Source organism: Pelobates fuscus, chromosome 5 (genome assembly GCF_036172605.1).
Source record: "Pelobates fuscus isolate aPelFus1 chromosome 5, aPelFus1.pri, whole genome shotgun sequence".
NCBI lineage: Eukaryota > Metazoa > Chordata > Amphibia > Anura > Pelobatidae > Pelobates > Pelobates fuscus.
In genome coordinates, this window is record NC_086321.1 from 354265642 (window position 1) to 354288181 (window position 22540).

General features: G+C 41.5%; 1 protein-coding gene across 1 annotated transcript in view; it reads right to left on the minus strand.

Moving 5' to 3' along the window:
* Positions 1–19339, minus strand: part of B4GALT1 (beta-1,4-galactosyltransferase 1) — a 73588-nt gene extending 54249 nt beyond the window's left edge. Inside the window, exons 1-2 of the mRNA XM_063455966.1 lie at positions 19162–19339; positions 18401–18720 (exon numbers count right to left, since the gene is read on the minus strand). Coding sequence (XP_063312036.1) covers positions 18401–18719 — 319 coding nt within the window. The 5' untranslated portion in view covers position 18720; positions 19162–19339. The remainder of the gene's footprint in view (positions 1–18400; positions 18721–19161) is intronic.
* Positions 19340–22540: the final 3201 nt, after the last annotated feature.

Below are 22540 nucleotides of genomic sequence, written 5' to 3' on the forward strand. Positions count from 1 at the left end.
CTAATTCGGCACCTCATTTGCATTGCATCTGTATTACAGGGGTGGCATACTACATGTTATAGACAACATACCTATCCTTAAGACCATTTGGCCAATCTCATGGGATAATTGTAATCCCTCATTATGTACATTATCTTTACCTCACATTAAGCCCTTCGGTTCACCTAGATCTATTTAGGCGAGTTTATTATATTCTTCATAATAATCATATTGAAACTGCTCACATATAGCAAGGTTGTGAGTAAATGTTATCCTGGTTTTGTTTCAGGTCCAATGCCTTCACACGCAGCCATACTGGGCCTTCATTTCCATCATATGGCCCTCTGTGGGCAGCCCAATATGACCAATTCAGCCCATCATTTGGGCTTTGCATAAGTACCTTCCTGCTTCATGGGGGTTATATGTATACACCACTCTTTCTTACAACATTACACCACTGATACTCGCTAGGCCTATACGGCCATTACTTGGCCTGCCAAACGCTATGGTACCTTAATCCCTTATGCTATACATTGTATCCTTACTTCACATACAGTCACTTTGTTCTTGCACAGTATTAGCAAAGTTATGTCTCAAGTCACCTACATTGAGACACCACATAATCCATTGTGTTTGTTGTATACTGGTCATCCATTGGCATGGGCCTTATAGTGAGTCTCCACTGCATGCCACATTACCATCCTTCAAGCCTAACTAATATTCCTACCGTTACAAATAAACTGGACCAAACACTGGGGCTTCACTATTGGCCATTTCACAACACTTGCACCTTGGTATACTTCTTCTTTTGTTTGTTCCATACATCCACACCCCTCATACAGCCCTATTTCTCCATCCAGCAGCTCAGGACTAGCATTAAGCACTCTTCCTTGCGCTACAATACCTCTACGCATGGCCCTCACACCATACATTTACACATGGCCCTCCACGGATACAACAACAATTTCGGCCCCTCATTTGGGCAATTACATACGTCGATTTTCTGATTTACAAGGGTCAAAGAAATACAACATTTCATACTACATACCAATATTTCACATGGCCTCATTAGGCCCACGCAGGTCTTTTCCATACATCCCTCTTGGCACACTCCCGAGAACCTGGAACCTATCACTACTCATTTTACATATCCAGGTCTCTTCGGTCTCACTATTTTAACGGTTAAGTACTTCCACTTTAAGGCACTTGCTAGTTCTGGTATGTCGTTTCGTGCGGTACGCTATGGGATTTGATTAGATGTGATGGTTGGTCATTTCTCAGGATGTTCTTTATCATACATAGTTCAGGTCCTTCTAGTGGAAGGATGTGCAGTGAACTCATGGTCTTGTTCAATTATTCTGGGCACCTCCTTAATGGCTTATATCATGCCAAGTCTCACCAGGTAGACTTTATCCCGACTGTTGCATATCTAGGGGTACTTTTGCATGCATGGTCAACTGAGTCATTTATTACACTGCATTTCCTTAATGAAGTGGTCTGGGTGCCAGGTCCAGCTAGAGTTAACCCATTTTTTTATAAACATAGCAGTTTCAGAGAAACTGCTATGTTTATAAATTGGTTAAGCCTTCCCCCTAATCCTCTAGTGGCTGTCTCATTGACAGCTGCTAGAGGCGCTTGCGTGATTCTCACTGTGAAAATCACAGTGAGAGCACGCAAGCGTCCATAGGAAAGCATTGTGACCGGCTGAATGCGCGCGCAGCTCTTGCCGCGCGTGCGCATTCAGCCGACGGGACGGAGGCGGAGAGCTCCCCGCCCAGCGCTGGAAAAAGGTAAGTTTTAACCCTTTTCCCCTTTCCAGAGCCGGGCGTGAGGGGCACCCTCAGGGCACTCTAGTGCCAGGAAAACGAGTATGTTTTCCTGGCACTAGAGTGGTCCTTTAATATATATATATATATAAATAAATAATTTCTCCACTTTTTAGGCGTCAAAAAAACAAACAAAAAAAAACACACATCTGGACCAATGCATGTATCTATTGTGAGTTTTTTTTTTTTCCCCGCACTTGTGGGGAGAGAAAAAAAAATGTAAGAAGTGTGGAAAAATTCCCCTGCCCCCCCATTTTTCACATGTTATTTACACTAAAAGAACACTCTGGTTCATCTAAATTAAGTTGTTATGGTGACAGGAGGCCCCCAGGCGCTTATACCTCAAAAGGTTTAAATCGTTTTTAAAACACTTTAATCCACAAAGGTTGTAACGGAGTTACAGGAAGCTCTGGGTGATGCCAGGTCAGCTTACGCTATAACTGAATCAGTAGCTCGCTATTAAAAAAAATAAAAATTTAAAACTGAGTACTTTGTTGTTAAAGGGAAACATAGCTATTTATAGTTGTTCTCGTGAGTAATTATTCCATTCAGTTTTTTTGCAGTAAACACCATCTTATCAGAAAAAAAAAAAAAATTGGTGTTTGCATTACAGCCTAGGGATACCTCCACTAGCCACTCCTCAGATGGCTGTTAGAGGTGCTGCACATTGAGCAGCACTGCAATTCAACGTCTCCACCCTCTGCATGAATACACTGAACTTTCCTCATAGAGATGCATTGATTCAATTCATATCTATGAGGAGATACTGACTGGCCAGGGCGGTGTTTGGCTGGTGCTGGCTTTTCCCTTGCCTCCTTGACAGTCTCAGCCAATGCAAATATTTGCTATGGGAAAGTATTAATTGGCAGAGATCACCACTTCGAATGAGGTCAGCCAATAAGGCAGATCAAGGGCAGAGTCAGCAGACTCAAATAAAAGGTACGATTTTACTATATTTAAGGAGGTAAGGGGGGCTGGGGTGCTAGATGGTGTTTTTACATCTAAGGCACCCTTCTCTGATACTTGTTAATCTCTACAAGCAACTTGTGAATGGCTATATTGATACCAAAGACGGGTAAATGGATTTCCTCCTGAAAGAACAACAAAGGGCTACAGGAGATAACTAGAGAGATTACGCATTTTCGGAGACTCCAACAGAAAAAACATTAAACCCCTCCTCTCTAAACAATAATATAAAATAATATTACACACCCTAAAAAAATGCCTCACCAAAAAAATAAAAATAAAAAAAAAAGTATTTGAAAGATAAAAAGGGATCCAAAAATAGGAGTGCAAAAATTATGAAAAAATGATAAATAAAAGTCCAATTTGTTTTGCCAGATAAGTATTTCAGGTCTGGACTCTATTTTTTGGCTGCATTTGTGTTTTTTTACAACAGAATATTAATTTTATATGGAAAGATTTATATATATATATATACACACACACTTTTAATAATATTGGATTTAATACATTTGAACTTTTTAACCTATATGTGCTTTATAAGGAGTTCATAACATACCTTTTTCTTTTTGTTTATATACACGAGGAACATTATGAAGGAGTGAAAATTTTATTGCACTTCTCGGGCAAAACCAATTGGACTTTTATTTATAATTTTTTCATCATTTTTGCACCCCTATTTGTGGATCCCCTTTTTTATCTTTCAACGACTTATTTTTGGTGCATTTTTTATTAGGGTGTGTAATAGTATTTTAAATTATTGTTTAGAGAAGAGGGGTTTAATGGTTTTTCTGTTCTAGTATTGCATAGGTAGTTAGGTTTCCTATTCTTATACCCTGATCTTTTCTCTAATTATCTTAAGCAGCGCTCCACAAACATTAGTTTCATTTCGGAGACTCACCCAGTTATTGCACTCCTAAAGATGAATGGGCACAAACAATGGAGCTGATTGGGTGTGCCTGGTTTCATGGTGTGGGATTGTAGCTGCATAGGTTGTGTGTAGGTAATAGCTGGGAGGCTTAAAATCAAGGTGGCAGGGACCGCGCCATCCCTTACACGCACACGTCAGATTAATATAGCGTTGGGTGCCATTTTAATGAACATTACCTTAAAGCTACTGGAATTATTTATAAACAGGAAACATTCTTAAATCCCGGTATTTAGGGGGATTTTCCACAATGGCAAATATTCTTTAAGTATTTTTAAATTTCATTAACCTTTTCTACAGTAAAATCGCAGCCATTTGGCCCGTTACTGTGTAAAGAAACAAAAACACACAACAAAATCTGAGGGCATGGTACCTGCCCCACGTAGATATTTTGCGGTAAGGGGGGTAAATAATGATAGCAACTTGCATACATGGTTAATAGCCATTCTAAGCAAACACCAAATCCAGACTTTCTTAAAGGAACATACCTAGCACAACCTTGTGCAGTAGTCATGGTGGCAGGACCACCCTGGTGCCCTACCAATGAAATTTGTCAAATCGCTTTAGATAAGTCTGACTGCTTACCAGCCGCCATGTACTGTGTTCAACAGTGCCACAGCGCTCTCTAAACCAATGAGTGTGGAGCTGTATCAGATTATTCTGCAAAAGACCCAAGTAAGTTGTGTCACACACAAAACGGTTATAAGCAAGATACATTTAATAGTGGAAAACTATTTTCAGCACACACAGCACAAAAGTAATTGTAGAAAAATATTTCAGTTGTAAAGTGGTTTTTGAGGTCTGAAGTTTATAGAGCGGAGCAACAAACATTCCTTTGCTTTCTCTTACTCCTCTTAGTTTCATCCACTGAGCACCTGCTTTCTCAACGGTCTCTTGAGAAGCAACAATGTAGCATTTGGAAGGAAAGAAGAAAGTGGAAGAAAAAAAAACCATCACGAAATTTTCTATATTTTGCTTCCACATTGGTATATCGCAAACCTCAGTAGCCGTAGTGGTAATAAGAATGCACCACAGGGATACCAGAAATTTTAAAATGGCACGTACCATCATTGTAGATTAGTTCATGGAAGGCCCATGTACAGATTTTAGATGCCACAAAACATTTAAGCTTGGAGTCAAACTGAGAAAACTAAAACAATTTAATTAAAATAAAATTAGAATATATAAATATATAGAATACATTTTTTTAATTCCTTTATGCTACACACCCATTCTCAACAAATCTAAGATGTGTGTGCAAACTGGTTCTGTGGTTTCACATGAGGCTTCTTTACCAGACTTAACTACTGCAATTTGTCTTCCTCAAATCTTCTCACTGTAGTGGTTATGGTACCAGAGCAGAACTCTAGTGCATTGTGAATACAATGAGCACCAATCAGGAGGACAATGCTACATTTATTTTCCATCAGTTTCACTAGCACAGAGTACAGATTACATGCTAAATGCTCATCTAAAAACCCACACTTTAAAGGGACACTACAGGTCACCAGAACCACTACAGTTTAATCCGGTGACTGTAGCATATCCAGGCAGTCACGTCAGCAATACATGTTTGTATTCTCAACACTATATAGTGTTCCTTTAAACAAAAATTCTAATACATACAAACAAAATGAAAGTGCAAATCACATAGGAGTATTTGTTGCATTATACAGCTTTATAGTTATAAAACGGAACACTTAAAGTGAAATTGCCATTAGATTATTGAATAACACAACCAAACTAAAGTTTAGCAACGAGTTGTTTTTTAGGTTTTACTTTATAAAAAAATAAAAATAAAAAAAAAAAAAAAGCCTTATTTGACATTTTTCATTCCCATGTAAATTATTTACATCCCACATGGGCAGACTTGGAGATTCATGTCCACGATGACACACTGAACGAGGAAGTAAATGTGTTAAGGTTGGTTTTTGCTCATCTTTTTAACTTCTCTCCACAGACAGAAATAGAAAACAACAATAAAATGTAAAAAATAATAATTATATATACATATATCATGGCTTGACAGCTCTCCTTTGAATACAGAGCCAGCTAAAAAAAGTTAGGAGCCAGGATAAAAAAAAAAAAAAAAAAAAAAAAAGATTTAAAATATCAGCTTTTTTTTTCTGACGAAAATACAATTCTAAAAGGGACACTATAGTCACCAGCACCACTACAGATTAATGTACTGGTTTTGGGGTCTATAACCTGTCCCTGCAGGCTTTTCAATGTAAACACTGCCTTTTTAGAGAAAAGGCTGTGTTTACGTTGCAGTCTAGTGACACCTCCAGTGGCAGTCACTCAGAGAGCTACTAAAGTGCTTCCTATACGTGTGCTGCACAGAGGCGCTGGACTTCTCCTATAGAGATGCATTGATTTAAAAGTCACACACTCAGAAATTATAGGTTTTAATTCAATGTAAGTCCACCCAGCCTCCCTACTTTTAGGAGAGCTGGAGTGGATCGGCTTTCCCAAGGATCCAGTGGGTGGCCAACAGGGGAGAGTTTAGGCGAGCGGGCAGCTGCACGTACTGTAGACGAGCAATGAGGCAGCTGCGTTCTTCCTGCTCTTTCGTGTGCCGTTTAGGGATGCCAGAGCTGGAGTGACGGCATATTCTGACCCCAGCGTCACTAAGCAGCGTATGAGGGGAGCAGAGCAGAGAGATGGCAGCTCCCTCGCCACCTGCTTCAGAGTAAACAAGCTCACAATCCCAAGCTCCAGGACACAATTCCTGGTCATGGCACACACACAGTAAATTACTTATAACGTGGGTTTCGCATCATACAGCAATCAACAGTTCGGCCACTTTATCAAGATCAATTCAAGAATAAAAATGGTGCTATAGATATGTAAAAATAAAGTGTCAATTCAATTGCATCTCCTGATTATCTTTCTATACTTTGTCAGGCTATATCTTTTTAATATCTACTCCACCTATCCATCAAGCTAACCTCACCAAACAGGAATGGTTGGCTATTGAAAATGTATCCATGTGAAACTTGTGTGGTTGTTTTTCCTGCTGACAAAAGGTGGAGCAATTGCTGTACAGCCATATACTAAATTAGAAGACTGAAATCCCGAGACAGTTACCTCTGATCCAGTTACAAAATTTCGAAAAAGGTGTAAAAAGATTGGTCGACATTGGATTCCAATTAGGTTATCTGAATAACAATAAGCCAAACTGTTGCAAGTATCCTTTCCAAAACAGCCTATTTTATAAACACGATTCCAAAGAGCCACAAAAACAAACAAAAAAAATACGAGTCATTACAAGCCCCTGGTATAACGATAGTCTCAGCAGGAGATTGGATTTTATAACAGATAGTACAACTTGTTGGTTTTCTTATCAAGGACAGTATTCGATCTCTTTCCACATGTATCCGAAAAACCCAATATTTATATTTTTAAAACGAAGACTAAACATGATAGATCTTCAAAATTAACAAATGTCATTTCTAACACTAGATGTACAAAACTTGTAAAAAAAAAAAAAAAAAATGTATTTGGAATGATATGAAAGTCAACCTACTTAAAGGGACACTGTAGGCACCCTGACCAGTTCAGCTAATCGAAGTGGTCTGGGTGCACTGTCCCTTTTGCACCTAGTGCTGCAATGTATACATCCAGGGGCTGTCTAGAGGGCTTCTTGTATCAAAACAGATATCAAAACTTTGGTCCAGTATTTTAACGCTGGACGTCCTCACGCTCTGCATGAGGACCTCCAGCATCAGATTTCCCCCCATAGGCAAGCATTGTTTCAATGCTTGCCTACGGGGAGGGCTAATGAGCGCGGCATTTGCCGTGCATGCACATTAACGCCTGCCCATTGCAGCCTGTCAGGACCCAGCGGCAGAGGCAGGACCCAGCGCTGGGAAAAGGTAAGTAAAAAAAGGGAGGCAGAGATCTACAGTGCCAGGAAAACAGCTTTGTATTCCTGGCACTATAGTATTCCTTTAAGATGGTAGTGGATGTTAAAGCCACGCAAACTGGGGGCAGAGCTTGACTGCCATGCTGCCTGGATGTGCTCAGCTAGAGCTCCCAGGCCTTGCTCTAATTCATTCATTACTCCCGGTCCACTCACTCCTGCAGACCTCATACTGACACCTTCATGCTCACGGACGACGCAGCACACCCAGGGATACCCGTTGCAAGGGTCTCCCCTGCTGAATTGCCCGACTCGAGGCCTACCCGCGCTGGAACCGAGGGGAGACGGCCGCTCTCCCGGTTCAAGGAGACCGACGGTGTGACCTACACGTAAAGCTGTCCCTCCCCCCCCCTTTGGACCGGCGGGGGTTATCCCGGTCCCCACTGGCCCACCACGAAAACCCAAACACACAGCAACCTGAGAATAAGGCACTAGCACAGACCGCAGCAACAACACGCAAGATGGCGGCAGTGCAGACCCAACACGAGAACACGCTGTCGGCGCCGACCCAGGGGAGCACAATGGATTCCCTAGCACAGCGCATAGATGCAGCCTTCAAGTGCTTCTGGGCCAAATTGGAGGCTCATACACATGCAGAGCCGGCACGGGGCTGGAGTGGCGAGCGGAATGGAGGGGCGGGGAAAGAGTGGGCCCCCTTTGGGCACAACTACCAAGCCGCATAAAGTACCTGCACTCACTGGCCCACCCGGGCGGAGAGCACACAGGGAGGCAATCTCCCAGCATCAGCCACAAACGCTGAAGCCCCAACGCTGCAGGCGGCGAAGAAACACCTGGAGCTCATGCTATCCCCAACATGGGAAGGATCCGGACTCTAACTTGAGCCACCGAATCCGTGGCAATGAGATGCAAGCTCTCATCAGGGCCTGGGGCTGGAGGGATGCCGATCTCTACACCTGCCTCAAAACGCCCCATGCCTGCCTCAGCAGGCTCCCATGCACTGGCATCGGCTGAAGCTGGACTCACATTACAGGTCTGGTCCCCATCCACTTTTGGCTGTTACCTAATTGGACAAAGCCACCACCCTACGCTAATGTGCTATTTATAACCTAGCAAAATACTAATTTGGACTTGAGTTCCTACTTTTCATCACTCTATTCTATAAGTCTAAACTCTGCAGGGCTTACTCTACACAACAACTCAAGTAGCGATTGGGTGCGTGGGGACACAGTGGTTTATATAGTTATTCATATAGTTAGCATGTTTGCTTTTGATTATTCTCACTTCTGAAGAGCAAGGTCTAATACAGACTCCAGTTTATCTAGTCATATGTCTACATGCCTAAATACTCAAACTTAACTGCAGTACCAGTGCACATTTGAATTGTGAGCCTGAGACTGTTAGGGCAGGCTTGCTCTGTATCTAGTAGCGAGGCATGCCAGAATAGCCAGCAACCCTATCTAATGTATATTATGCTACTGTGCACTCAGGAGGTGTACCTAGCTTGTTAAGTCCAACCGGTTATAACCAAACCAGGAAATGTCAATAATGTCATAACGCATAACCTTTAAATGTGCATCCCATTAAGCAATGTTTTTTATCACTCATGTGGACAGTTCACTGCCTACCTATATGCTACCTAATACCTAAACACTCTGACTTATGTTAATTAAACGTGTCAATAAGCAAGCAAGCATACAATTAAGCTATCAGTCTGTTTAAATCTAGCATGCTATACCAGAAGATGAAGCTTACTAGCCTGCTATATCCATGTTAATATTATACTTGCACATGTCACGTTCTCTACCTTTGTCACACCTCTGAATATTTCACCCTGACATATGCATCTTAGTATACAATCGTTTGTTTATACATGTTATCAATATAAAACTGTGCTTGTCTATCCTGTGCCCCGCATGTTGAGCGTGGGAAATGTTGGAGGGCTGCTCTTGGGGCACCTCTCACCTGCCTGTACTACACATATGCACAGCAAAAATAAAGAATTAAAAAAAATAAAATAAAATAAGCCACGCAAACTATTGAATTGTCTCTCACATACTTTGATGTTTAGGTATACAGAAATCAACATTAAAAAAAAAAAAAAAAAAAAAAAAAAAAGGGACACTATAGGTCACCAAAACAACGTTAGTTTAATGAAGCAGTTTTAGTGTATAGATAATGCCCCTGCAGTCTCACTGCTCATTTTATCTGCCATTTAGGAGTTAAAATCACTTTGTTTATACAGCCCTAGGCACGTCTCCCAGCATGTGACTTACACAGCCTTCCTAAACACTTCCTGCAAAGAGTCATCTAATGTTTACACTTCTTTTACTGAAAATTGTTTAATTTAGATTTCTTATCTCCTCCGCTGTTAATAGCTTGCTGGACCTTACAGGAGCCTCCTGTATGTAATTAGAGTTTACAGAGGAGGAGATTTAAAAAGTTTTAAAGTCGTTACATCTGATTGAAACCGAAACCATTTTTTTCATGGAGGCTGTGTCCTTCACAGCCAGGGAAGGTGTGGCTAGGGCTGCATCAACAAAAAGGGTTTAATTCCTAATGAAAAGAATTAAGCAGTGAAACATCAGAGGCATGATCTATACACAAAAACTGCTTCATTAAGCCAGACTTGTTTTGGTGACTATAGTGTCCCTTTCATATGCTCTAAACAGAAAAGATACTGACCACAATACCATACTGCTTGCTAGCAGTTTTCATCCACATCAGGTAAATAATTATTTTTTAATTTCACAGTATCTCAGAGTACTTAGTTATAAAAGTGACGATATAAAGAAAAAAAAAACAACAACAACTATAGAAGATAAAACAGATTTCTTGCATGTGGAAATACGAAAAATAAACCATAGAAATTTCTAACAATTCCAAAAAGAGGATTGAAATCTGGCACACAAGACAACAAATCACGAATACAAGAACACACAAAAAAAGAGATTTTGGTGTACAACACTCCTACCGCCAATATTAGGGATTACCTGTTTAAATAATGGGGTGTTCTATGGAATGATTTGAGTTTACCAGCAACATTCAGGCAGAGATTAGCTATTTGCAACAAGAGCAACAAAAATTTGATATAAGGGGGGCGGGGCCGGGCCGCCGAGCTGAGCGGTCGCAGGACAGCTCAGCTCCTGCACATAGGGCCACAAATAGCCCACAAATAGCCAACAAAACGCACTTTTAAGGGGAAATTCCAGCAGCTACTTACCTGCGACCCTCGATGTAACCGGGCTGCCGAGCCGAGGTGAGGCTTGCTCCCGCAGTTCTAGTCCCTCGGAGGATGGGGCCCGCTGCACCAGGCGAGACCTATGCTGGCAGTGAGTGAAGCGGACGGCCGCCGCAACACTATCCCGCCCGACGGAGCCCGACCCGCGTGAAGAGCCGGCGGACCCGGTCCTGCTTCCCCCCCACCGGACCGGGGGGGTGATCCCGGTCCAAACCAAACCGAGCTAGACTCCTCTACCCTCGGAGACACGGATAACGGGTAACACGCGACCAGCACACAAGATGGCGGTGGCCATGTGAGCACAGCAAGCTACCTCGAGCACAGGCCGACCAACAGCCTTCCTGTATTCCTGCATGAGGGGTAATGCCACACGGGGTCCCACACACCCAGAGATGCCCCTGACTTATGTCACCCTCCAACTCATGCCACCGTTTAGAGGCCCGCTTACTCTTCTTCTGAGCTGGGTGCTCACAGGGGAGGAATTTTCCCCCCACAGCCTGCCATACACCCAGGGAAAAGCCGGGGAAACTCCTGCTGTTTCGGCACTGATACCTTTGGCCGAACAACTGACCGACTACTGTACCGACCCGGTGGAACCCTGGGCCCACGGACCTGGTGATGGGCCCAATGGCGAAAGGCAAGAGCACCTACACAGGCCTCAGGCCGAAGACCAGCGGCCCTAGACAGCAGGGCAGCCACCAAAGGGAACGTGGCGTAGCGACGCCAGCCCACAGCGACCACCAGCGGACCCGGGGCGCACATAAGCGGACTGACACCTAAGATCTACAAGCCAGGAACCGGCATGGGCCAAATGGGACTGTTCTGTGGACTAGTGATACTTGTTCTACGTCCCCCTGCAGGAACTTTCACCAATTCACGCTTTGGTTAACCAGTTATGCCACCCCTCACCGATTCTGGATGGGCTACCATGAAGAAGCTTGCTACCACTCTTGTCTCCCTGCTTACCGCATGGTATAATGGTATCTAGGCTGCAGAGATGCTTTTGCCAGCTAGCTTAACGTGATCTTCCATATAAGTGTGTCTTTAATCTGCATGTAACATATGGTGTAGTTTTACTGTGTTTTCCAGTAGCCAACACTACAGAATCTTATGTGCCCTACTATACCTTTTACTGTAATACCCATAGTGTGACATCATAACTTACAATAGCAACCGTAGTAAAGCAGGTACACCCATCTAAAGCGAGGACACTCAACGTAAATGTTAAATTAATGCTCTTAACCGATTGATATTCATTTGTATTAACTAAAAAAAACAAAAAACAGTGCTCTGTTCATCTATTACCCTATGTAACAAATGTTTTGAAACCTACATATGGAATGCCGTTGGGGTACCATATGTAAGCATGTAATTACTATAAGCACTGCAAAAATAAAGAGTTACCAAAAAAAAACAAAATTTGATATAAAAGTATGGACTGATCCATCACACTGATACAATACTTAATGGAAAAGCTGCAAAACCAGGTAGTTACTAAGGTTCTGGCTGCATCACCTGTAGCCACATGATGTACCGTGATATAATTGCACACCCGCACAATTGGAATCATATCTATATTACTCCATATCCCAGATCATGCTATTTACACGATCACATGTCCCTGTGGACTATTTTACGTTGGAAATACTGATCTCACCATCGGGGAAATCGCATCCGAGGCGATCGCTCAGCCATCTTCACGGCTTTTCGTGATGGGAGTACACAAATAATACCCTGCAATTTCACTGTTCAATTCGCTGTCATTAAGGAGTTAAATCACTTTGTTTCTGTTTATGCAGCCCTAGCCACACCTCCCCTGGCTATGATTGACAGAGCCTGCATGAAAAAAAAAAAACTGGTTTCACTTTCAAACAGATGTAATTTACCTTATTAACATAGCAGGGGATAAGAAAATCTTAATTAAACAGAACTTGCAATGAAGAAAGCCGAAATAGGGCTCTCTTTACAGGAAGTGTTTATGGAAGGCTGTGCAAGTCACATGCAGGGAGGTGTGACTAGGGTTCATAAACAAAGAGATTTAACTCCTAAATCGCAGAGGATTGAGCAGTGAGGCTACAGGGGCATGTTCTATACACCAAAACTGCTTCATTAAGCTAAAGTTGTTCAGGTGACTATAGTGTGTCCTTTTAAACCCTATAGTGCATTTTGAAAAAGGTTCACGATACAAATTTAAATTTACGAGTACACATTACCTTTACTCCAGTGCTCTATGGCTGAATTTTGTATAAAGATCCTCCCTTAGTATATTAATTTACTTCAATATCATTACTTTTTTTTATTTATTTTTTTTCCCCATTGCACAACCAGTTTACTTATATCTCTTAGCAGCTATGTTTGACACTTGCTTGTCATCACGGTATTCTGTAGAAACTCCTGAGATTGCACTCTGCCTAGCCAAAATAAACACACACACACACACACACGTCACTGGTAAATGTACTTATAATTTATTTTTACGTATATATTACTCCATTTTCATTGTTTAATAGAGCTTGATAAAGACCTGAAATTGCCAAAACAAACCACACAAAATAAAACCACTTTATAAGAGACTTGTTAATGCTGCCTTTGTTATCGTGTGTGTGTCGTTAGCGTTACTCATATCACAATTTTCCCTTATGACTTACAGTATTGCAACACTTCTAGTTTTAAAACACTGAGTCATGCACACATCATCTCAAAAATATAGCTGTCTACAGAACAGAAGTACGTAAGGACGTTAAAGGAATACTATTGTCACCTAAATTACTTTAGCTAAAAAAAGCAGTTTTAGTGTACAGATCATTCCCCTGCAATTTCACTGTCATTTAGGAGTTAAATCACTTTGTTTCTGTTTATGAAGCCCTAGCCACACCTCCCCTGGCTATGATTGACAGAGCCTGCATGAAAAAAAAAAAACCTGGTTTTACTTTCAAACAGATGTAATTTACCTTAAATAATTGTATCTCAATCTCTAAATTGAACTTTAATCACATACAGGAGGCTCTTGCAGGGTCTAGCAAGCTATTAACATAGCAGGGGATAAGAAAATCTTAATTAAACAGAACTTGCAATAAAGAAAGCCTAAATAGGGCTCTCTTTACAGGAAGTGTTTATGGAAGGCTGTGCAAGTCACATGCAGGGAGGTGTGACTAGGGTTCATAAACAAAGGGATTTAACTCCTAAATGGCAGAGGATTGAGCAGTGAGGCTGCAGGGGCATGTTCTATACACCAAAACTGCTTCATTAAGCTAAAGTTGTTCAGGGGACTATAGTGTCCCTTTAAGCAATTCTCACATTATCGCTGCAGAACAAAAAAGGATCAGGTTTCGATCAGTTACTGGGTGCTGGATAAGAGATGGGTGACAGCAAGCCCAGGCACCCAGAAGTCTGAATGCTCCTCAGAAACATCTACAGGTTCATTGTAACTTTTGACGATCTAGATTAAAGCTGGCATTTAAGGTGTTTCTCCAGCCCTGGTTTGTACTTATTGATGTGCAACAAGTAATGCCCTGTTGGGTATTATTCCTTAGGTGCCCCCCTAGTGCAACATTTCAAGCTGAAATTACACACACACACACACACACACACACACACACTCACTCACTCCACGAAAAAATAAAAACAATAAAAAATAGGTCTCATCAAATCATCCCTAATATCTGATAAAAAAACCCACACACACACACAATCAGCTGACGCCCCGACATGCGTTTCACCACAACTGAGCTCTTCAAAAGGACTTATGACTTACACACAATGTATGTCAGCTTTTTCTTTTTATGTGATGTGGGAATTTCAATTCTTCACGATTTCATTCTATTTAGCCTTAGCAGGATTTGTGTGGGGTTTACAGTGTGGTGCCCTCAAAAGCACTGAGAAAGACAATACTTAAACCCCTATTGCTTTTCATCCTCTTTCCCCCTTCTTACATGTTTCACCAACGATAGAGATAGATATTAAAAACCAAAAAGGTTATTCAATTCGTCTCTATGAGGAGATGCTGATTGCCCAGGGCTGTGTTTGACTTGTACTGGCTCTGTCCCTGATCTGCCTCTTTGGCAATCTTAGCAAGTCAAATGCTTTCCTATGGGTAAGCATTGTGGTTTGCTGTAAATAAAACGTCTGATGATGTCAGCCAAGCAGGAAGATCATGGGCGGGGCAAGGGGACTGTATATTGTGTTTTTAACACTATAGGGTCAGGAATATACGTTTGTGTTCTTTACCCTATAGTGTTCCTTTAAAGAAAGATACGGTTGTGCTGATTATCTATAAGCGATCAACAGTGACATGCACATAAATAATATCTGTAAATACAAAAAATACACATTAACTCAATAACATGAAAAAAATTTTAGGAAAAAAAATATATATCTTTACTCCTCTCCCCCCCCCCCCCTATTTTTTTAATTTGATGTTACTTATGTACATGTTACTGTTGATCACACAACAGTCTTATTCTGTATTTTCCTTTAATTGTTTTCATGGATACCATTTAGTTTTGAGAAAGAATAAAATAAAGCGCAATATAAAAATCTATAATAGTCTGTAAAAAGCCCGCTGAGTATGGGCGGAACGCGTGGATGAACCAGAAGCCTTTCTACTCCTTCGGTGGTATTGTGCTCCAACATCCCTCCGTTCGGATGTTTTTTTTACTTAATTATGGTTACACCATTTCTGCTTTTTTGTATCTTTTAAGGTACGTGACTGTTACCATGGGTACTGGATACAAAGTTTCAATTCCCATCTAACACAGAAGTATTCCCCTAATTTTTCCCTTATCCACCGCTGTGGAGGTGGAATTCGGACACAACTATATTACCTAGCTTCCCCTTTGAACAATATTTTGGGGACTACTGCACAGCGCTGACATTTATCTACATTTGACCATTTAATTTTGGATTATATAATAATGTTGGTTTAGATTTTTATCGGTTGTCCGCCTGATTCTTTTTTTATTAAAACAAATTTAGTCAGAACATATTTTATCTGCACATAGGTAATCAGATAATATTACTGAGGCTTACAGCCAACGTTCAGCACCTGCTCTCGTACATTTCAAAGTCGACACCAAAACATCAAGTGTAACAAGGTTTTTTTTTTTGTTTTTTTTATAAATCTTGTAAGAGGAAGAAAAAAAGGATAAAAATTACAAATTGAAGTACAGTGAATCAAGTTTGGCAGTCAAGACGTATCCCTAGGCAATGTAGTGCAAACACAAAGTCTCTTAGAAAACTATCAACGCCCAAGGTCATCCATTTTTAAAGTAACTTACATAGAAAAAAAAATTTTGGATGACGGATCAGTTAAAGAAAAAAGACAAAAAAAAAAAAGATATATGTTTGGCAAAAATAGCTGCATTGGAAATACTATGTTCTCCGTTTAGTGGCTTTTTTGTCTAGATCTTGTAATTTGGTTTTAAATTCTTTCACAAAATTCTAAATTGTCGTGAAAAGTAATCAGTTTAATACAATTTCCAAGTAATTCAATAGTGTTGGGGGGAAAAAAAATGTTGCAAATTATTTATCTGCAGAAGTCACAAAGTCTATAGCAAGATCGACGCAGGATGGTGGAGGAGGAGCTTTGACCCAATGCCAAGGGACACTGGCGCTGGGATCTGGTAAGTGAATAAAGTGTGTTTACCCTTTATTTACCGGGAAGGGGATCGCAAGTGAGGGGGGGAGGGGGGGGGGGAGGAGATTGATAGTGCCAGGAATACAGCTTTGTATTCTTCGCACTAGTGTATCACTTTAAAACAAAAGATGGCCATGTAATTATTCCAATGTATCGGTTTAGCCCAATAGGCACGACTCATGATAATTCACACTTCAAAAAATAACTCTAATGGTGTTCATGAACTCTGTTTCTTAATCTTTTGCGGAGTTATTTACTAAATTTCTAAATATAGCGAAGTAAAAGGCCAATTGCAAAATATATGCTACATAACCAAGCAGTGTTAACTAATAGAAATTTGCTGCACTGGGTTTACATTTTCGAAACCTATATTACACGACAACACAATGTGCAGCAGGGTGCATCACATACAATAAACCCTAAAAATATTGGTTTCATTTTTTGTAGCATTATTTAAAAAATTAAATTAAATTAAAAAAAATTATAAATATATATATATATATATATATATATATATATATATATATATATATATACACACACACACACACATACACACACACAAAATTGTATTTTTAAAAATTACTTGTGAAAATAAAATAAGTACTATTTCATTGTATATCTTTAAAGTTTGCAGATTCAATACACAATCAATTTAAAAAAACTGGAGAGAGAAAAAAATACATAAAAAAGGAAAAATAACTCCAATAACAATCTATGCACATATATAATTCAATGACCAATTGCATTAACACATGCAAGTTTGTGCGGAGCTGCCAGAATTAAATAAGCAACACAACTCATGGTTTTAAAAGTCTTTACGGAACGGATCCCAAATTATTATTTTTTTTTTAAATTCAGTTTTGAAATTCCTGGGACTAATCTACAGGCGAGCAATGTCCAGGCTAGGGAGAGCCTGCATCAATAAGGGGCCTCTCATTCAGGTCAATGGGGTCTCAGCAGAGGTTTCGTGGCTATGTAGTTCAGCAGTTCCATTTACAGCCAATAAGTGGAAATGCTGAACAGACGGATAGACGCAAGTTTACAGATGGCACGTACAGCGTTATTCACCATCAGTGTGCATTTGCACAGCCTCCAGTTGTTGTAGGACATGCCAACAGTTGTACTGGCAAAAGAGAAAGTACAGTTCAGCCAGCTTTACTAATAGCTGCAATTACAAGCAACTGTGTGAATGCAGACTAGGTACAGGGGATCTCTTTGCACCATAACCATCACAAGTAACAAGTTGTTATGGTGCCTGAAATATCCCTTTAACCCCTTAAGGACCAAACTTCTGGAATAAAAGGGAATCATGACATGTCACACATGTCATGTGTCCTTATGGGGTTAAGGACGGATGACGTGTGACATGTCATGATTGCCTTTTATTCCAGAAGTTTGGTCCTTAAGGGGTTTTAAAAAAAAATAAAAAATAGATTTCATAAACAAAGAAGAAGTAAAATAATGAATGTAAGCTAGTTTGGGCAGAGTCCTCAACATCCTCTGTTCCTGTGCGTCCAACTCATCTTTTTGTAAGTACTTGTTTGGTATTCCACCTATTGTACAACTCTGCTGAATTTGTTGGCGCTTTATAAATAAATAATAAAAAGTGGAGTACTTGAAGCTGCCATTGTGTTATTTAGACATAAAACATCTGGCTGCAATGAGGAAGCACAGCTGCTCAGACAGGAGGTGGCGCTCAGCAAAATAAAGTGCTAAAGTGTCATTGACCTCATCCCACCCACTCCCAGACCCCAAGGACCCGGAACCTCCAACGTGTACACAGTGATTAATATATAACTGAGCACAGGTATGACCAAAACTACTTAGCAATAAAATACATAAAAATGAAAAAAAGCTATATAAAGAGACACAAGGTCAGTACAAAGCCACCAGATCTGACCACCACCTAGCTTTCTAAAATAACACATTGACTAATTCTTACCTAATAGAGGGGATGTCTCTGGGCAGTTGGGCAGGTCCACCATGTTTGAGGTATTCCTGATCTCCTGATCTTTTGCATTATATCCAGGTTTTAGCAAATTCTGGACGCTGCTGGGGGTAGCATTGGCAAAACGGCGATACTGGTCTTGCTGGTTCTGTACAAAGTACTGGAAGATGTTCAGTTCTCCCCCAGACACATAATAAACCAGGGTAACGCTGAGATGGAGAGCACAGAGGAGTACCAGAAGCCTGCAGGCTCTCTGTAGGGAGGTCCCGGGCAGAGCTACTGTAGTAATTGGTAATAGCGGATCCTTGTGCATGCTGTATAAAAACAGAGAGAGGGGACAAAGCACTCAACGTGAATAAAAAAAATGGCCATTGTACTGCGCCACGCAATGCGTTGGCGCTTTAAAGCATTATAATAAAAGTGTAACCAAGTCAACGAGTATGAATGATTAGATCATGGGTGAGGGGGGGAAGTGCGCAGCAAACACCCCTTCCTGTCACAAGCAGGGCAAATGAAACAAGTCAAAACTGGATGTTAAAGGGCTGAAAAGACTAGTTTTCACTTAAAAAAAATAAACAAACAAAAAAAACTGGGCACTTATTAAAAAATAAAATAGTGAAGGGTTAAACTGAGATCAGGGCAGCCCTGCCCCATGCATTAATAGGGTTTCTTATGAGGAGGGCAGGAAGGTCACCTTAGTGGAAAATAGTGATAAAATAAAAGGAAAATAACTGCGAGAGTTAAAGTTAACTTACACGAATACTGGAGGATCATACAGCCGCCAGGAGGAAAATCAAGCAGTCACAGACATTTGTTGCCTGTGAGTTGGGCTCAGTGTGCAGGGGGGGCTGCTGGGAAGTCGTTGTTGCAGCATCCAGACTCTTTAGAACGCTCGCACACTCTAAATGGAACGCGCAGCCTGCGAACGTTCCAGGGAAAACACTGCGTGACGTCACCGGGCAAGAGGTGTAATGTGTGCTGGGAGGAGGGCGCAACATGTCTGAACAGAGACCCTTAGCGCCTGCTTCCAGGCCCCGCCCACATTTGGTTTCCTTTCTCCCCCCCGTGGTTCTTTCTCCTGCTGGTAAAACTTTCACGAGTGCTCGTTCAGTCAGTTTTCCATCAATGGAGACTCAAATGATAGGGTACTTTTAGTTCCTTTTTATTGCATGTAATTTTTTTTTTAGGCTCATTTACTTTTAGGGTTATTTGGTAAAGTGTGAATTCAGAGGGAATTTCAAATTTAAAGGAACAGTAACAAACATGTATTCCTAGCACTTGTGCTCAGCAGGCAGACTGATACACAGTGAACATCAATAACAACAATCACAAAGATATATAATATATAAAACAAACAGACTCAGAAATGTTGCAGAAAAGGCCGTGGGTCTTTTTATTTAGTTTTAAAATTCATACAACCAACACTTATTAACGTTATAACCAAACCATCTCCGGTCATTAAACCCCCAGAGAATTAAAACATAACTCACCAGAGTTCCACCCTATTAGCCCGAACTTCAACCAAATGATCGTAAACTCAGCTAGTCCACCCCCTTTAAATTAGGCAGGTGACCTCAACCCCAATAAAAGACTTCGACAATTGAATAGGGAGGGAGGGTAAATCCTTCTTTCTTCAAGGTAATTTCTTCTGGCGCCAAAACTTACCTCAAGGAGCCTTATATATTTCAATTTTCCCGCCTTAGAGTGCCCTCGTGGACAAGTGCTCTAATCAGAGCACTGTCCGCGCGGACCCCTGTTTGAAAAACCCCACAAGGGCACTGCAACGGCTGTTGCTAAATGCCCTCGCGGGCATCGCTAATCGCACAGCGATCTGACCCCTGATTAACCCCGCGATGCACATGTGTACCTAGTCTATGGACTAGGTACATTCTATAGTGATAAAACCACTGTTTAGGGTCTGGCCCTTCCTTTAAAAATGTGGTTTTACTCACCTTTTCCCAGCACTGCGCTGGTCTCGCCACAGCTGGCACCGCCACACCTCTGTGGCTGAGATCATCAAATTTCACTTAGGAGCCCATTGTACCACGCTGCACCAATCGGCGTCTCCTCATAGAGATGTGTTAAATCACCAGAATATCTCACACCGTTACCGTTATGTACCGGTATGCACTGAACCACAGTACCAGAATTGATTATCAAAAAAACGGAGAATGTATAGGGAAAAAAAAGGGAATCGCTAATCGCAAAGGGAAACAATACCAGTAGCAATAATTTAAAAAGTTTTTTCACGATTGCCTAGGTTTTATTTTCGGGGTAGGGCTTATATTGCAGCCCACCCCGATAATCCAGCTAGGGCTTATTTTCGGGGTAGGGTGTATTTTCGGGGAAACACGGTAAGTGTTGCTTCCTAACTGGACAGTTTGATTTCACAGGAGTGTGATTGACTTGGAGTTACATTGTGTTGTTTAAGTGTTCCCTTTCTTTTTTTGAGCAGTGTATATAGCGCATATCGCCATATATATGCAGCCAGTGCTCCGGTGCTTCCTCCTAAGCACCTTATGGACCCCTCTGAGGCAGGCAGCTGTGAGCGCATCAGAGGCGGTGAAGGAGCACTAATCCTCCTGCTCTGCTCCCTCACGCGCCGTCTACTGATGCTGGAAGCCAGAATATGTCGTCATTATCCAGCTCCCGGCATTAGTATATGACCCGCGAGGGAGCAGAGCAGGAGGATTTGAGCTCCCTCGCCGCCACTGATGTGCTCGCAGCAGCCGACCGCTTCACAGCAGCCCTACTGGACCACAGGGACAGATCCACTCCAGCTTTCCCAAAGGTAAAGAGGCTGGGTGGACAAATTATATTAATAATATTAAGTGACTATTAATGTGTGAGTGTCTGTCAGTAAATGTATATGTGAAATGTGAATGAGTGTCAGTGAATGTATATGTGAGTGAGTGAGTGTGTGTGTGTCAGTGAATGTTTGTCAGTGAATGTATATGTGAGTAAGTGTGTCAGTGAATGTGTGTGTCTGTCTGTCAGTGAATGTGTGTGTGTGTCTGTCAGTGAATTTTTATGTGTCTGTGAGTATCTGTCAAATCAATGAGAGTCTCGGTTTGTTATTGAGTGTTTGTGTATCTGTCAATTAATGAGTGTGTGTGTCAGTGTGTGTGTCTGTCAGTGAATGTGTATGTGTCAAATCAGTGAGTTTGTGTCTGTCAGTGATGTCTGCGTGTTTGTCAGTGAATGTGTGTGTGACTGTTAGTGTGTATGTGCCAGTAGGTGTTTGTCTGTCAGTTAGTGTGTCAGTGAATGTGTGTGTCTGGCAGCGAATGTGTGTATGTCAGTAAGTGCATGTTTATCTGACAGTGTGTACGTGTCAGTGTGTGTCTGTCACTGAACGTGTGTGTTGGTTGTGTGAGACAATGACTGTCTGTCAGTGAGGGTATGTTGTCTGTCAGTCTGCCCCCCACACTGTCATCCCCCCACACTGTCATCCCTACACCCGGCCCCCAACACTGTCACCTTCCTACGCACTGCCCCCCTGTCAGAATTATAGTTGATCCAGCACGCAGAATAGTATCACACCTAGGACTAAGGATAACGTCTAACCGGACCTTAGAATGGCCGGACTTAACGTACCAGAGAATATATACAAAATACTTGCCAAGGTCAGGGACACAGAATGAGACGCATCGATAGGGAAAGCCAGAAGTCAAGGATACCAGAAATCAGGGAATTCAAAACAAAGCCAAAGTCAAATACCAGAAAAAACACGATAAGAAATACACTGTCGGATAACCAGCTAGTGGAGACCACGACTGGGCACTGGCAAAAAGGTTATTTGGCTTTAAATAACCCTCTTTAGGCTGTAATTGACTGTCTCTGACCTCTGACCCCAAAACACGCGTGAACGTCTATGACATGACGTTGCACACACCCATTGTACAGCGCTACGGAATCTGATGGCGATATATACGTAAATAATATAATAATAATAATTGGCCCCATCTTTAAGGTGGGTGAAGGTAAGTTTATTATAAAATCCTGAACCGCAGCGGCCGGCATTCCTAAGAACGGAAGGAGACCAGGCAGCTGCCCGCTGCGACCAAGGTACGTTTAAGACCTTTCTGTCGGCGTGGCTGCCTAGTTTATGTGCAACCATGCCGACAGAAGAGA